Source organism: Saccoglossus kowalevskii, chromosome 1 (genome assembly GCF_978046115.1).
Source record: "Saccoglossus kowalevskii chromosome 1, keSacKowa6.1, whole genome shotgun sequence".
NCBI classification, from domain to species: domain Eukaryota; kingdom Metazoa; phylum Hemichordata; class Enteropneusta; family Harrimaniidae; genus Saccoglossus; species Saccoglossus kowalevskii.
The window spans coordinates 17,378,330-17,396,014 of record NC_140641.1 but is presented as its reverse complement, the minus strand read 5'-3'; the positions used below and the strand labels follow the sequence as shown (position 1 = coordinate 17,396,014).

Below are 17,685 nucleotides of genomic sequence, written 5' to 3'. Positions count from 1 at the left end.
CTTTTTATCCCGTTTATATCCTCCTGCTTGTTGCTGTGTCTTTTTTTTCTAGGAACATTTCGTCTGATTTTACTAATACAATATTTGCTCTTTTTCACTTCTGTAATAATTCCTTATTTAATACACTCATCCTTTTGAACCACTAAGAACCTTTTATTAACCCAATTATTGGTTTATTGAATGCATTCTTTTGATAATGAACTTCTGCAGTTTGCTGCTTAGGTGTTAGGTTGAGCAGCGGTTACTAAACCAAGAGTCCCCTCAGCCATTCAGTCCAGTGTTTAGCTCACTCAACCAGGTCACTAATCCAAGTGTTGTAGTCACTTTATCAAGTGTTTAGCTCACTCAACCAGGGTCACTAATCCAAGTGTTGTAGTCACTTTATCAAGTGTTTAGCTCACTCAACCAGGGTCACTAATCCAAGTGTTGTAGTCACTTTATCAAGTGTTTAGCTCACTCAACCAGGGTCACTAATCCAAGTGTTGTAGTCACTTTATCAAGTGTTTAGCTCACTCAACCAGGGTCACTAATCCAAGTGTTGTAGTCACTTGATCAAGTGTTTAGCTCACTCAACCAGGGTCACTAATCCAAGTGTTGTAGTCACTTAGTCAAGTGTTTAGCTCACTCAACCAGGGTTACTAATCCAAGTGTTGTAGTCACTTTATCAAGTGTTTAGCTCACTCAACCAGGTCACTAATCCAAGTGTTGTAATCACTCAGTCAAGTGTTTAGCTCACTCAACCAGGGTCACTAATCCAAGTGTTATAGTTACTCAGTCAAGTGTTTAGCTCACTCAACCAGGGTCACTAATCCAAGTGTTATAGTTACTCAGTCAAGTGTTTAGCTCACTCAACCAGGGTCACTAATCCAAGTGTTATAGTCACTCAGTTAAGTGTTTAGCTCCCTCAATCAGGGTCACTAATCCAAGTGTTGTAGTCACTTTATCAAGTATTTAGCTCACTCAACCAGGGTCACTAATCCAAGTGTTGTAGTCACTTTATCAAGTGTTTAGCTCACTCAACCAGGGTCACTAATCCAAGTGTTGTAGTCACTTTATCAAGTGTTTAGCTCACTCAAACAGAGTCACTAATCCAAGTGTTGTCGTCACTTTATCAAGTGTTTAGCTCACTCAACCAGGGTCACTAATCCAAGTGTTGTAGTCACTTAGTCAAGTGTTTAGCTCACTCAACCAGGGTCACTAATCCAAGTGTTGTGGTCACTTAGTCAAGTGTTTAGCTCACTCAACCAGGGTCACTAATCCAAGTGTTGTAGTCACTTTATCAAGTGTTTAGCTCACTCAACCAGGTCACTAATCCAAGTGTTGTAGTCACTCAGTCAAGTGTTTAGCTCACTCAACCAGGGTCACTAATCCAAGTGTTATAGTTACTCAGTCAAGTGTTTAGCTCACTCAACCAGGGTCACTAATCCAAGTGTTATAGTCACTCAGTCAAGTGTTTAGCTCACTCAACCAGGTCACTAATCCAAGTGTTATAGTCACTCAGTCAAGTGTTTAGCTCACTCAACCAGGGTCACTAATCCAAGTGTTATAGTTACTCAGTCAAGTGTTTAGCTCACTCAACCAGGGTCACTAATCCAAGTGTTATAGTTACTCAGTCAAGTGTTTAGCTCACTCAACCAGGGTCACTAATCCAAGTGTTGTAGTCACTTTATCAAGTGTTTAGCTCACTCAACCAGGGTCACTAATCCAAGTGTTGTAGTCACTTTATCAAGTGTTTAGCTCACTCAACCAGGGTCACTAATCCAAGTGTTGTAGTCACTTAGTCAAGTGTTTAGCTCACTCAACCAGGGTCACTAATCCAAGTGTTGTAGTCACTTAGTCAAGTGTTTAGCTCACTCAACCAGGGTCACTAATCCAAGTGTTGTAGTCACTTTATCAAGTGTTTAGCTTACTCAACCAGGTCACTAATCCAAGTGTTGTAGTCACTCAGTCAAGTGTTTAGCTCACTCAACCAGGGTCACTAATCCAAGTGTTATAGTTACTCAGTCAAGTGTTTAGCTCACTCAACCAGGGTCACTAATCCAAGTGTTATAGTCACTCAGTCAAGTGTTTAGCTCACTCAACCAGGGTCACTAATCCAAGTGTTATAGTTACTCGGTCAAGTGTTTAGCTCACTCAACCAGGTCACTAATCCAAGTGTTATAGTCACTCAGTCAAGTGTTTAGCTCACTCAACCAGGGTCACTAATCCAAGTGTTATAGTTACTCGGTCAAGTGTTTAGCTCACTCAACCAGGTCACTAATCCAAGTGTTATAGTCACTCAGTCAAGTGTTTAGCTCACTCAACCAGGTCACTAATCCAAGTGTTGTAGTCACTCAGTCAAGTGTTTAGCTCACTCAACCAGGGTCACTAATCCAAGTGTTATAATTACTCAGTCAAGTGTTTAGCTCACTCAACCAGGGTCACTAATCCAAGTGTTATAGTCACTCAGTCAAGTGTTTAGCTCACTCAACCAGGGTCACTAATCCAAGTGTTATAGTTACTCGGTCAAGTGTTTAGCTCACTCAACCAGGTCACTAATCCAAGTGTTATAGTCACTCAGTCAAGTGTTTAGCTCACTCAACCAGGGTCACTAATCCAAGTGTTATAGTTACTCAGTCAAGTGTTTAGCTCACTCAACCAGGGTCACTAATCCAAGTGTTGTAGTCACTTTATCAAGTGTTTAGCTCACTCAACCAGGGTCACTAATCCAAGTGTTGTAGTCACTTTATCAAGTGTTTAGCTCACTCAAACAGGGTCACTAATCCAAGTGTTGTAGTCACTTTATCAAGTGTTTAGCTCACTCAACCAGGGTCACTAATCCAAGTGTTGTAGTCACTTTATCAAGTGTTTAGCTCACTCAACCAGGGTCACTAATCCAAGTGTTGTAGTCACTTTATCAAGTGTTTAGCTCACTCAACCAGGGTCACTAATCCAAGTGTTGTAGTCACTTTATCAAGTGTTTAGCTCACTCAACCAGGTTCACTAATCCAAGTGTTGTAGTCACTTTATCAAGTGTTTAGCTCACTCAACCAGGGTCACTAATCCAGTGTTGTAGTCACTCAGTCAAGTTCACTCAACCAGGGTCACTAATCCAAAATCTGTAGTAAAAGTGTGTAGGTCTCTGAGCAGGGTTGTATCATCCTTATTTGCAATTCCTACTGTTTCTTAAATACCGATAGTAAGAATATAATTTTAATCCTATTACTAATTCACACATTTTCCTTCGCCAGGCATGTTTTACAGTTTTATCTCAGTATTTAAATATTAAATCTTTCTCACTGCCTCAGTTTTAGTTTTTTAATCAGCTGTGCATGGCCTTTTCTTTATATCGATATAGATATTTCAAGATAACCTTTGACCTGATAAGATGTGTATGATTTTGATAATCAACAAAGTAAGCGAAAAAAAAAATAACTATTTTATTTTGAAAATTAATTTGAAGTAGAGGCAGTGAGAATTTTCCATCGTTTCTCGCTCTTTATTTGTAGGTGCTCTCTGTCTGCTTTCTTCGACTGTTCAGTGTATTGTGAACGTGTGTGTGCTGTATGCGTTGTAATGAGGTAACAGCTGCTAGGCAACTAAAAGTCAGTTTCTGATGAGCATGATGCTTTATTGTTTGTTGTGAAAACTTAAAATAATGCATTGTGTGTGTGTGATGTATATTTTTTGACATTAAAATATTCATCTTGTGTGGATAGTGAAAATAAAAGATTCTACTGTGTACCCCCCCTCACTGGGTTAAGGGTCATAGGTTACCATTGATTAACATATTACAGGTTATATGCTTATCATTTGTTTATTGAAGATATCAGAGAACCATTCGTTGTTTATGGTGACACATAATATATACAGTTTATTTTTGTTGTGTTTTTGTCAACACAAGACCAATTACACAGTATTTGTGATAATGCATTGCCGGTATATAAGCCTAGTGGTGTAGTCAATCATTTAAAACGTGGCATATGAAATGCAAGTCATTTGTTAACTTGGTGCCAATTCTCGCTTCATTTAATGACAAATTTCTAAAGATACAATTGCAAACTGTTACCCAGTTTTAGTGAAACTGTTTCCAATATTAATGTAATATGAGTCACATATTGAAAATACAGAGTAATACATTTATAAGTCTTATTGCAATATTGATTTGCGCAATACGACCTTTCACCACCTATGCTCACAATCAAACATTGTATATTTCCTATGCATCTGTTTTAATGTTTGACACCCTCAAAGCATTTACAGTAAAGATGTGCTTAATAAATACTGTACTTCTCCCATGTATAACACTCCTACCCCCTCATTCCAGCCCCACTCTACCCCCTCATTCCAGCCCCACTCTACCCCCTCATTCCAGCCCCACTCCTACCCCCTCATTCCAGCCCCACTCCAACCCCCTCATTCCAGCCCCACTCCTACCCCCTCATTCCAGCCCCCTCATTCCAGCCCCACTCCTACCCCCTCATTCCAGCCCCACTCCAACCCCCTCATTCCAGCCCCACTCCAACCCCCTAATTCCAGCCCCACTCCAACCCCCTCATTCCAGCCGCACTCCAACCCCCTCATTCCAGCCCCACTCCAACCCCTTAACTCCAGCCCCACGCCAACCCCCTAATTCCAGCCCCACTCCTACCCCCTCATTCCAGCCCCACTCCAACCCCCTCATTCCAGCCCCACTCCAATCCCCTAATTCCAGCCGCACTCCAACCCCCTCATTCCAGCCCCACTCCAACCCCTTAACTCCAGCCCCACGCCAACCCCCTAATTCCAGCCCCACTCCAACCCCCTCATTCCAGCCCTACTCCAACCCCCTAATTCCAGCCCCACTCCAACCCCCTAATTCCAGCCCCACTCCAACCCCCTCATTCCAGCCCCACTCCAACCCCCTCATTCCAGCCCCACTCCAACCCCCTAATTCCAGCCCCACTCCAACCCCCTCATTCCAGCCCCACTCCAACCCCCTCATTCCAGCCCCACTCCAACCCCCTAATTCCAGCCCCACTCCAACCCCCTCATTCCAGCCCCACTCCAACCCCCTAATTCCAGCCCCTCTCCAACCCCCTCATTCCAGCCCCTCTCCAACCCCCTCATTCCAGCCCCACTCCATCCCCCTCATTCCAGCCCCACTCCAACCCCCTCATTCCAGCCCCACCCCAACCCCCTCATTCCAGCCCCACTCCAACCCCCTCATTCCAGCCCCACTCCAACCCCCTCATTCCAGCCCCACTCCAACCCCCTAATTCCAGCCCCACTCCAACCCCTTAACTCCAGCCCCACTCCAACCCCCTCATTCCAGCCCCACTCCAACCCCCTAATTCCAGCCCCACTCCAACCCCCTCATTCCAGCCCCACTCCAACCCCCTCATTCCAGCCCCACTCCAACCCCCTCATTCCAGCCCCACTTCAACCCCCTCATTCCAGCCCCACTCCAACCCCCTCATTCCAGCCCCACTCCAACCCCCTCATTCCAGCCCCACTCCAACCCCCTAATTTCAGCCCCACTCCAACCCCCTAATTCCAGCCCCACTCCAACCCCCTCATTCCAGCCCCACTCCAACCCCCTAATTCCAGCCCCACTCCAACCCCCTCATTCCAGCCCCACTCCAACCCCCTAATTCCAGCCCCACTCCAACCCCCTAATTCCAGCCCCACTCCAACCCCCTAATTCCAGCTCCACTCCAACCCCCTCATTCCAGTGCCACTCCAACCCCCTCATTCCAGCCCCACTCCAACCCCCTCATTCCAGCCCCACTCCAACCCCCTCATTCCAGCCCCACTCCAACCCCCTAATTCCAGCCCCACTCCAACCCCCTAATTCCAGCCCCACTCCAACCCCCTCATTCCAGCCCCACTCCAACCCCCTCATTCCAGCCCCACTCCAACCCCCTCATTCCAGCCCCACTCCAACCCCCTCATTCCAGCCCCACTCCAACCCCCTCATTCCAGCCCCACTCCAACCCCCTCATTCCAGCCCCACTCCAACCCCCTAATTCCAGCCCCACTCCAACCCCCTCATTCCAGCCCCACTCCAACCTCCTCATTCCAGCCCCACTCCAACCCCCTAATTCCAGCCCCACTCCTACCCCCTCATTCCAGCCCCACTCCAACCCCCTCATTCCAGCCCCACTCCAACCCCCTCATTCCAGCCCCACTCCAACCCCCTCATTCCAGCCCCACTCCAACCCCCTCATTCCAGCCCCACTCCAACCCCCTCATTCCAGCCCCACTCCAACCCCCTCATTCCAGCCCCACTCCAACCCCCTCATTCCAGCCCCACTCCAACCTCCTCATTCCAGCCCCACTCCAACCTCATTCCAGCCCCACTCAAACCCCCCCCCCTCATTCCAGCCCCACTCCAACCCAGTTTTTCTTTGCTGTAAAGAAGCAAATGCAGAACAGTTTATTTTTAGAAAAAGATGGGCGAAGAGACCTTGGATGCGGGTGGGCGTGTCTCAGTATTGACGTAAGATGTCTGTATGAAACATAATAATTATTTATTATTTTCTTCTCAAGCAGATTGCTGAAAAGTTGTGTGTAATTTGTTTTAATAATTCATTTACCTTATTCTGTGATCTACATGTAAGTTGTCTCTTCCCACAATTCCGCAGCAGTGCCATTTGACAGTGACATTGGATCACAAGAGTCGCTCAGTATGAGTCTTGCCTTGGTACCAGGTGGAACGCAGAGAGAATTCGACAGAAGGAAAAAGAAAAAGTAAGCCTTCACGTGTTTATGTTGCCAGTTTTACCTTTGAATAATTCTACTATCAAGTGTTAGATCTAAATATAGGATTTTTTAGGTGATATTTGTAATGTAACTTATTTACTTGAATTAGCCTTTTCACCACCAGACTTTCTCATCCAATTTTGTCTGCACTTTTCTTAATATATTCTTCAATATTTCTGGCAGTGAACCCTAATTTTAGAGCCAACAACCAAAATTTTAGTCAATTTTCAGTTTTTAATTAAAAAAAAATGGCTATTTTTTTCCTAATCTTCTGAAGGAAAGTGCAGACTATAATGGACTATTTTGTGAATTTGTGATGAAAAGAGAGAACTGGTTGTGAAAAGGTTAGCAGGAGATGATAATAAATAAATAAATAAATCAGTGGTTTGGGCAATTCAGTCACTTTTGTTGTTCTGAAGGAATTAAACTTGGCCATTAAAATTTTCGAAAATACTAATATGCAAATTATTCCATTCAGGCATGAACTACTTGAAGAAGCAATGAAAGTACACACGCCATTTGCACTTTGGAACGGTCCAACGGTGGTAGCGTGGTTAGAGTTGTGGGTTGGTATGCCAGCATGGTATGTCGCAGCCTGTCGGGCAAACGTAAAAAGTGGTGCAATTATGTCAGCACTATCAGATCAAGAAATCCAACGAGAAATAGGAATTAGTAATCCCCTTCATAGGTTAAAGTTGCGGCTAGCAATACAGGAAATGGTCAGCTTAACAAGTCCATCAGCGCCTCCAACAACAAGAACAGTAAGTGACAGCATACTTTTAAATTTGCATATTTTATATTTGTTGTATGTGACCCACTTAACACATAATGCCATAATTTTTTTCACAAAGATAATTTTGTACCAAATAGACATACTTCAAAGCATTGTTCTTATCTTCCAACGTTCATAAGTGCTCGCTACAGCGTGGTGTCACCCCATACTGTTACTTGATGGCATTTAGACTAAAATGATTCACAACAAAGTTGCTTGTTGTTGTATAAGTATAAGCATTGTACCAGTATAGTCCAAATCTAACTAACTGTTCTAACTGTTTACATTTTGATCAAAACACTGATCAACCTGAGCATCAACACATGTTTTATACCCCGGTAGATATCGATATAAGATTGAATGAAAATCTGTTTTTCTCTTGCAGACTCTAGCGTTTGGTGATATGAATCATGAATGGATAGGAAACGACTGGCTTCCAAGTCTAGGGTTACCGCAATATAGAAGTTATTTTATGGAATGTCTTGTGGATGCAAGAATGTTAGATCACCTCAATAAAAAAGACCTTCGAGGTCAGCTGAAAATGGTGGATAGCTTCCATAGGTAATGTGTTTGGGTTGATCCAATCAGATAATAGTTGGAAAGAATGTTGATCCAATCATATAATAGTTGGAAAGAATGTTGATCCAATCATATAATAGTTGGAAAGAATGTTGATCCAATCAGATAATAGTTGGAAAGAATGTTGATCTAATCAGATAATAGTTGGAAAGAATGTTGATCTAATCAGATAATAGTTGGAAAGAATGTTGATCCAATCAGATAATAGTTGGAAAGAATGTTGATCTAATCAGATAATAGTTGGAAAGAATGTTGATTCAATCATATAATAGTTGGAAAGAATGTTGATCCAATCATATAATAGTTAGAAACAATGTTGATCCAATCAGATAATAGTTGGAAAGAATGTTGATCCAATCATATAATAGTTGGAAAGAATGTTGATCCAATCAGATAATAGTTGGAAAGAATGTTGATCCAATCATATAATAGTTGGAAAGAATGTTGATCCAATCATATAATAGTTAGAAAGAATGTTGATCCAATCATATAATAGTTGGAAAGAATGTTGATCCAATCATATAATAGTTGGAAAGAATGTTGATCCAATCATATAATAGTTAGAAAGAATGTTGATCCAATCATATAATAGTTAGAAAGAATGTTGATCCAATCATATAATAGTTAGAAAGAATGTTGATCCAATCAGATAATAGTTAGAAACAATGTTGATCCAATCAGATAATAGTTAGAAACAATGTTGATCCAATCAGATAATAGTTGGAAAGAATGTTGATCCAATCATATAATAGTTAGAAAGAATGTTGATCCAATCATATAATAGTTAGAAAGAATGTTGATCCAATCAGATAATAGTTAGAAACAATGTTGATCCAATCAGATAATAGTTAGAAAGAATGTTGATCCAATCAGATAATAGTTGGAAAGAATGTTGATCCAATCATATAATAGTTAGAAAGAATGTTGATCCAATCAGATAATAGTTAGAAAGAATGTTGATCTAATCAGATAATAGTTAGAAACAATGTTGATCCAATCAGATAATAGTTGGAAAGAATGTTGATCCAATCATATAATAGTGAGAAACAATGTTGATCCAATCAGATAATAGTTAGAAAGAATGTTGATCCAATCAGATAATAGTTAGAAACAATGTTGATCCAATCAGATAAGTCAGAAACAATGTTGATCCAATCATGTAATAGTTGGAAAGAATGATGATCCAATCATATAATAGTTAGGAAGAATGTTGATCCAATCAGATAATAGTTGGAAAGAATGTTGATCCAATCAGATAATAGTTGGAAAGAATGTTGATCCAATCAGATAATAGTTGGAAAGAATGTTGATCCAATCAGATAATAGTTGGAAAGAATGTTGATCCAATCATATAATAGTTAGAAAGAATGTTGATCCAATCAGATAATAGTTGTAAAGAATTTGATCCAATCAGATAATAGTTGGAAAGAATTTGATCCAATCAGATAATAGTTGGAAAGAATTTGATCCAATCAGATAATAGTTGGAAAGAATTTGATCCAATCAGATAATAGTTGGAAAGAATTTGATCCAATCAGATAATAGTTGGAAAGAATTTGATCCAATCAGATAATAGTTGGAAAGAATTTGATCCAATCATATAATAGTTGGAAAGAATGTTGATCCAATCATATAATAGTTAGAAAGAATGTTGATCCAATCAGATAATAGTTAGAAACAATGTTGATCCAATCAGATAATAGTTGGAAAGAATGTTGATCCAATCATATAATAGTGAGAAACAATGTTGATCCAATCAGATAATAGTTAGAAAGAATGTTGATCCAATCAGATAATAGTTAGAAACAATGTTGATCCAATCAGATAAGTCAGAAACAATGTTGATCCAATCATGTAATAGTTGGAAAGAATGATGATCCAATCATATAATAGTTAGGAAGAATGTTGATCCAATCAGATAATAGTTGGAAAGAATGTTGATCCAATCAGATAATAGTTGGAAAGAATGTTGATCCAATCAGATAATAGTTGGAAAGAATGTTGATCCAATCAGATAATAGTTGGAAAGAATGTTGATCCAATCATATAATAGTTAGAAAGAATGTTGATCCAATCAGATAATAGTTGGAAAGAATTTGATCCAATCAGATAATAGTTGGAAAGAATTTGATCCAATCAGATAATAGTTGGAAAGAATTTGATCCAATCAGATAATAGTTGGAAAGAATTTGATCCAATCAGATAATAGTTGGAAAGAATTTGATCCAATCAGATAATAGTTGGAAAGAATTTGATCCAATCAGATAATAGTTGGAAAGAATTTGATCCAATCAGATCAACCAAATATGACATTAAATGCACATCTTATTTTACAAACCAGGACTGGTGTCTGTAACAAATTCTTCTAATAATACAAATATCTAAATTTCTTTGTTGTATTAGAAGTGCATTTCCAGTAGAAGTGGATATAAACCAAAAAAATTATTGTATGCTTGATCATTAAAATATGATTTTATTTTGACCCTAGACACACACACCTCGATTATTTATGTGAGTACATATTATTTTCACTGTGAAACATGTAAAATAAATAATGCTCTATAATTTTGTTGGTTACAGAACAAGTTTTCAGTATGGTATAATGTCTTTAAAAAGAGTTAATTATAGCAAAAAAGAACTTGAAAAAAGTAGGGAATCTAGTACATCAGAAATAAAAGGTATGAAACTGCAATTTTGTTATTAATTACTTCAAGGAGGTTATGTTTTTGCATACGTCTGTCTGTCTGTCTGTCTGTCTGTAAGCAGGATAACTCAAAAAGTTATAGATTGATTCTCATAAAATTTTCAAGAACGACTGCCGTAGTACAGGGACACTTTTAGTTGTTGTGTGGGTTCAGTTGCCATAGAAACAACAATTTTAGGAATGGTTTTTGATTCATAACTCAAAAAGATAAGAATTGATTGACTAATGACTATTCATTGCCAGATAAGATTTGTTTGCAAGAAGTTTTCCATCAAACATGAACCAGTTGCCATGGGGATAGTAAAGTTTTGAAGAACTTTTCACTATTGAGTGAAACTAGTCAAGACTCAATTAGGTGTTTTTCTTTTCATAAAGAAATTAAAAGTTGTATCAATATCATGAATGTGTTTTGTCTTTAAGAGACATGATATAATACAATAGGAAAGAGGAATTAGTGAAAATAGGTAAATTGTAATTGTTGCGGAGGTTTGTGCTATCGGAGTGCCTTCTAGTTTATAATAATAGTTTATTGCATTCAAAGATCTTCAGTCATATGCAAGTACATGTAATCTCACAGTCACAGTCACAGATGCAATGAAGACGAAATAACAAATGTGGAGTAACTGCACCTATAAACTAAAATAAACGTGTTGTGCCATCTAGATTAGTAATTATTGTTTTTTCTGTTTGAGTTGGTAGCTTTTGAATGTGGCAACTTCCTGCTGCCATGTGGTTGAATTGCTAGATTTAGAAGATCCAGGTGGTAGTTTCGTCATCTTGCTGTTTTTTTTTTCCCTCTTCTCCGAAACCACTGTCTTGACAACATTGATATGTGAACAAGAATATACGCCTTTGCCAAATAATTAACCCAACTACTATTACTGATTTGCAAACTTCCTTTCTTTACAGATGTGTTTGTATGGTCCAATGAACGAATAATTAAATGGGTCAACTCTGTTGGCCTTCGAGATTATGCCACTAACCTAATAGAAAGTGGTGTCCACGGAGGGCTGATTGCCCTTGATGAAAGTTTTGACCATAATGCATTAGCGTTGGCGTTACAAATTCCTACGCAGAATTCACAAGCAAGGCAAATTTTAGAACGAGAATTTAGCAATTTACTGACTTTAGGTACCGATCGGCGGATAGACGAGGTATGTATAACCAAATAAGTTGTCAAAACTGATCAGGAAACCCACTGGCTGTCTCCTTTGCATAACAATGCTTGAAGGCATAGTCAAAACAAACACTGCTGGCAATGTTCCAAGGAATATTACAATGTTGCAAGGTATATTCCTAGGGAGATAGTGGTTTTTATGATCATTGTAACCTTTTGAATGCCATCATTTTTCCAGTCAAAATATTTGGCGCAACATTTAGTATTATGGTTTGTATCTTTTTGTATAAAATTTGAACCGGATGAACAAAATACAAATTTTGTGAATTGATAAAAAAAAAAACAGACTGATTCTATAAACCAAATAGTGATATTGTTATTATATAACGGCAATAATTGTTATTGTTTTATGTTTGTCAGCGAAAACGGTGGAATTCAGCTGTCCCTGTACGACAGCGTTGCAGTTGCATTTGAATGTGTCTTCTTTACTTGGAGATTGTTCTACATATTTGCATCAAATTCAAACACTTTTGTTTACATTGGTAGCAGTAACATTGGTACATGATGGAAATAGAATCACATCAGTGAACACACTTGCGTGGAGATGAATCACCGTAATGCCTTTGTAATAACCACATGATACTATACCTCAACATCCTAGAGTAATCACGTTAAAAATAAAAAATAAAAAGTTCGAATTGCTGTTCAAAGTCTTATGTCTTAACACTCATATCTGTCCATTTCCCCAAAACTCTTTGTATATCCTTGTTTCCACTTCCCTAGGGTGATGGCAAATTTAGGCGTGCACCATCGTGGAGGAAAAAATTTCGTCCCAAAGATGCCAGCGGTAGTAACAGTACACCGAAAACTAAAGAAAAGTCATTATCAGATATGCAGATGGGAATGACGGCATCGTCAAAAGCGATGGAACCCATGCCAATGGATCCATACACGGGCAGAATGGCCCCTGGATCACCCCTTCACATGGCGAGAACAACCACGGTGCTGCCAAGTCAGCGATTGATAAGTAATACGCAACAGTCGTCAACGACAACAACATCAACAGGAGATCAAAATGTCAGAACGTTCTCCTGCTGATGAATACTGACCTCAGGTAAGGAAATTTCAATTTGCTTCTTTTCTTTTTTTCCTCTTTGAGCTTTGCTGACAAAATGGCGGGTAGATCCATTTTAAAATCGTTTAGTGTTGGTGTTTACATGTAAAATTGGTGTGGAACCTTGCTTCTTGAAAATTGCAATGATGGTTAGGTATTATCATTCAATGTTTATATTTACTCTTACCTTTCAATTTTTTCTTGTTCACTTTTCAGGTTCATTTATGAATTTACTTTAGAATGGAAAATACAAGAATTGTAAATGATTAGATGCTTATTAAAATGAAAATCATGATATATAGCAGGTATGACGCCGGGGTTTGAAGAACAAGAGACAAAGAATAAAGATACAACTAACCGTATGGCAGCTGATTACTTCCATTCAAGCCAGGTCACCCCTCTGCACAATTCAGGATCTGGCTCTGGGTGGATCCATTTTCCATTGTAGGGGTGGAAAGGTTGTAAAACAAGGACGATTCACTACTGATCGAAAAGCAACAATTATTTGTTTTGTTTTGTTTTCCGTGTACTCCCTACCAAGTCAGTATACAGTGTCTTCAACTTTGACTTTTCTGATATTTCCTGAACTATAATTCAAATTATACTTAATTTAATCGATCAATTATTCAATCAATCAATCAAAGCAAACCTCTACAGGATTAATTCTGTGCGAGAAATAAAATCTGCAACAAAAATCAACTTTTTATTGCATTTTATTTTGCAAAGTGTGTTGGTTCATTTTGTTACACTAATATTCATTGGATGGTGCTGCATGTATACACAAACAGGACTCTGTGTGAACCAATCATGTCTTGTCTTACAAAACCCTGTGCATGCCCAACCTAAGTTGACATGGTGTCAAAGACAATAATTGCCTTTGTAACCATGCTTTTGTATTTTCTGTATGAGCCAATCACGTGATCCCAATAAAATTTAATGACAATTTTTTTGAGAAAAAAAAGAATTCTTTAACTTACTTTTTTCCTATTTTTTCATTTTCTCAAAATTCCATTTTCTTCTATGAAAGTAGCATTTTAATTTTGTGGTATTTCTATAGATCCATCAGTACTATTTACCTGTTTCTATGTTTCCTGAGTTTGAAGTCGACTGAATATTGGACTTGCGTTATTCCATTGATTGATTATTGGTTGATATTTAGCGACATGAAGCCTTTTTCTGTCCAAAGACTAATACAAAATATATATATATATATTATATTTCAAACAGTTAGCCAAAGCCATTTTTTTTTCTGTTTTTATAGATATCTAATGACAACTGATGTTGACTCGAGTATGTACACACGCATACCACATTCTGTCGTGTCATTTACGGTTTGAGCAGAGGGGTAATTGGTCACAAAACTGCCTATTTCATTGTGATCAACACATTTTTTTTCCCCTCTGTCTGCTTTATTTATATCTCACTGTTTATGTTAGTGGGCTCAGGGATCAGAGTTTTCTTGAATTAAATGGTCGTGGCTTAGCACAAAGCTACCATGTAGTTTTAACAAATTTGAATAACTTCAGGGAAGTTGTCGCAAGATACGAGTCGCTTTTATCCAGTTTATTTTTTTTTTTCGCCATGTAAATTATATATTTATCTGTTTTGTGTAATTACCTGGTGCTTCAGCAAGAATATGCCCCCCTCCCTCCTCCCTCGTACCCATTCCTCGTGAAATAAAAAAAAATTACAAAATACTTGGAACACCAGTGTTGATTCAAAGAAACTTTGATGTCTATGCCCTGTTGGTATGTTTTCAAATTGCCTCTGTATGAAGCAATGCAAAATGGTCACTTTGTTGTAGTTTGTGTTCTTTCTAATTAATAACTTGTATTTTAAGTTCAACTTTTAATGTTTTTACATAGTTATCTGGTTCCACTGTCGACTGTTGAAAACACTTCTGCTTCTATTCTATGCAGGCCTATTAATTGAGTAGTGACTGGAAAGAAACACCAACAAATTAACAACTTCTTGGCATGATGGGTAGAGCAGCAAATAGTCTGTTTTTGTGTGTGTTCTTGTTTCTCTTCTCTTTTTAGAATAAACCTTTGCTTTGTTTGTTTGTTGTCTGAATATGTATTTTAATAAATACTGAATGATAATTCAGGTGAAATTGTGCCAAAATTTTGCTGCTTTCTGAAGGCTAGCTCAGAGAAGGAAATGTGTTTGTTTGGTGTTTCTTTCAGATGCAGTTGCCTAGGTCAAGGTTCAAAATTGAAAATTTCAGATAAATTTGAATTGTAGATAAAATGCCAATTTTCTCATATATTGTACTTATATTCAAATATTTTTCACAGCAATAATGTAACAGTGAGGAAAAGTCATTGATACAAAAGTGCTCTCTTCGGTGGATTTTACCCCACTTGTTTTCCTTTTAGTGGAATGAAGTTTTGTTTGCTCACATGGATCATACCATTTTTATTCAGGGAGGTGAGGAGAGAAAGTTTGAGGGGTGTGTGCTACTTGTGGGTTGCATTCTGCAATTCCTTAAATATTTTAGTGTTTTTTAAAAAAAAAAACTAAAAATTTGTCCAATTTAAAACTCTTTCATTTCAAAAACTAAAAACAAATTTTTATTCCCCAAAATGGAAAAATCTCACGTGATGTAATATCATGTCACAAATTGTTTCATAATCATCCAATCAGCTGTAGTATAACAAAAATCATGTGATCTCTTCAATGAATGCTCATTACTGATTGGCTGTCAAGGCAAGGCATATGCTTGAACATGGTTGGAGTGTTTGAAAGTGATGTTAATTAGATATATGTAAAATAGTGATTGTCTGAAGGTAAGATGGGCAGCAGAAATTTACCTGTCAGAGTTTCAAGACTTCCCTCCTTAATGTGTATATATATATATTGCATAATTCAAATAATTGTATAAAGTCTACAAAATTTTCTTTCTTAATAAATATTTTCCAGAATTTCTAACTGTTTTGAGGGGCGGTGGTTGTCGTCATCGCTGTGGGTCCCATAGCGACGTATACAACGCATACAAAATGCATTATTTGTTCACACGTAATTTGAACACTCGCAGCCCTGACCACAATCCCTCTTTGATCATGTGATTCTGTCTTGGGTCTCCAGTCTTGAAACTTTTACTGATGCTGAATAATCTGCTTTCATCGGAAAAAAATAAAGATGACTGTTCTCATTTGGAAAATACTGCATTTGTTCTACTATAAGCGAATGTAATTAAAACGCAGCAGTCGGTGTTGTGCAGCACACATTCATGGCACATCAACACTTCATCAATATGCTTATAATAAAACAAATTCTAATCGCAGTCTGGTTTAATGTCCTTTTGAAATTTGTCATTTAATGGGATGCATGCATTGTGTGCCAAAAATGAAAACATGCCCTGTTCTTGGTTCAATGAGTTGATAACCCAAGAGTTATTTTACTGGATAATTTAGTAGAAAAGTTTCTGTGTCAAACTAAGAATGGACGTCCTGTTATTAGTCCTTGTGTGGTTCTTTAAGAGGAGTGAGGTGCTAATTACAAGTATAATCGTCATTGGCAACGCATAGTGACTGCGTTAAGAACTGCAAAAGGGGAGGGGGGTATTTTTTTTGTGGGGGGGAATTGACATTGGGTAGCTGGTCATAGTTTATCAAGATGGAAAACAGGTTCTGTTTTCTGGATACATTTTTGATACAAATTCATGAATGCGGCAAAGTCTGCAGACAGTGTAATATATGTACAATTTACTAGGCCCTGATGGATTAATATACCTCATAATTTACTTTAAAAACAAACTTTATTAATCCATGAGGACCTAGATTTATTTCAAAATTTGATACTTCCATTGTTTAGGCGACTCAGTTCATTGCTCTGTGTATCATGTGACCAGCCTTATGAATATTCAATAGCTGAACATTTATGAATATTCATTAGTTGTTTTTTCTTAGAAATTTGAAAGAATGATGTTATAAATTATTCATTGAGATATCACAAATTATGGTTTATACCTGTAATAATAAACCCACAACAAACAGAAATAAAACTGTAAGTTATTCTTTATTATATTTCTTGTGTCTGTGTTTAAAGTCAAGCACTTCACTCCCATACCCTAATTGTTTTGTTCAGTGACAAGTACAATTCTGTCCACTTGCCAGTGAAATATTGAACTTGATTGAAACTGTATTGTGCCCATTTGCCTACCTTGCCTGTAATAATAATGGTGAAATATAAGGGATCCCGATGTCTGTCGTCATTAACATTTTCTTGTAGTTTCTGTCCAATCTTTCTCAAACTCAAAAATATTGTTGGGGACGTATCGAAACCAGTATTGACCAATCTGATTCAAACTTGGCTGCATATGCTCATGTCATTATCTTGCAATTCAATCAAAGATGGATGACTGGTGGTCATTTTGTTTTTACAAAAATATCTAAAGCATTCAAAACAAATTTGATTGACTTGGTACATATACACATTATAATTTCCATCCAATCCAAAGTAAGCAAAGGTAGTTTTATCATTTACGATTCCTGCAGAAATTTCTTACTGTATTTGACATGCATGTGTTTCTTTCTTCCCTACAATAAACTTGTCTGCATTATATATAGGGTACATAATAAAAAAAAATGACACAGTGAATGAAGATGTAATTATATAGGAATTGTAATGCAGGATGCTAGCTCAACTCAGTTTATTATATGTTCTAATGTAAA

At 38.0% G+C, this 17,685-nt stretch overlaps 1 protein-coding gene across 4 annotated transcripts in view; it reads left to right on the top strand.

The window, feature by feature from the left end:
* The window catches only part of LOC100329039 (liprin alpha), a 144,786-nt gene extending 127,749 nt beyond the window's left edge, over positions 1-17,037 (top strand). For 2 of the 4 annotated variants that reach the window (XM_085499732.1, XM_085499731.1), the window contains exons 18-24: positions 6,609-6,711; positions 7,202-7,484; positions 7,881-8,056; positions 10,655-10,752; positions 11,688-11,932; positions 12,679-13,009; positions 13,226-17,037. In XM_085499732.1, coding sequence (XP_085355858.1) covers positions 6,609-6,711; positions 7,202-7,484; positions 7,881-8,056; positions 10,655-10,752; positions 11,688-11,932; positions 12,679-12,993 — 1,220 coding nt within the window. In that variant the 3' untranslated portion in view covers positions 12,994-13,009; positions 13,226-17,037. Of the gene's footprint in view, positions 1-6,605; positions 6,712-7,201; positions 7,485-7,880; positions 8,057-10,654; positions 10,753-11,687; positions 11,933-12,678; positions 13,010-13,225 lie in introns of all 4 variants that reach the window. The other 2 variants (XM_085499730.1, XM_085499733.1) reach the window with 1 other exon arrangement.
* The last annotated feature ends 648 nt before the right edge of the window (positions 17,038-17,685 follow it).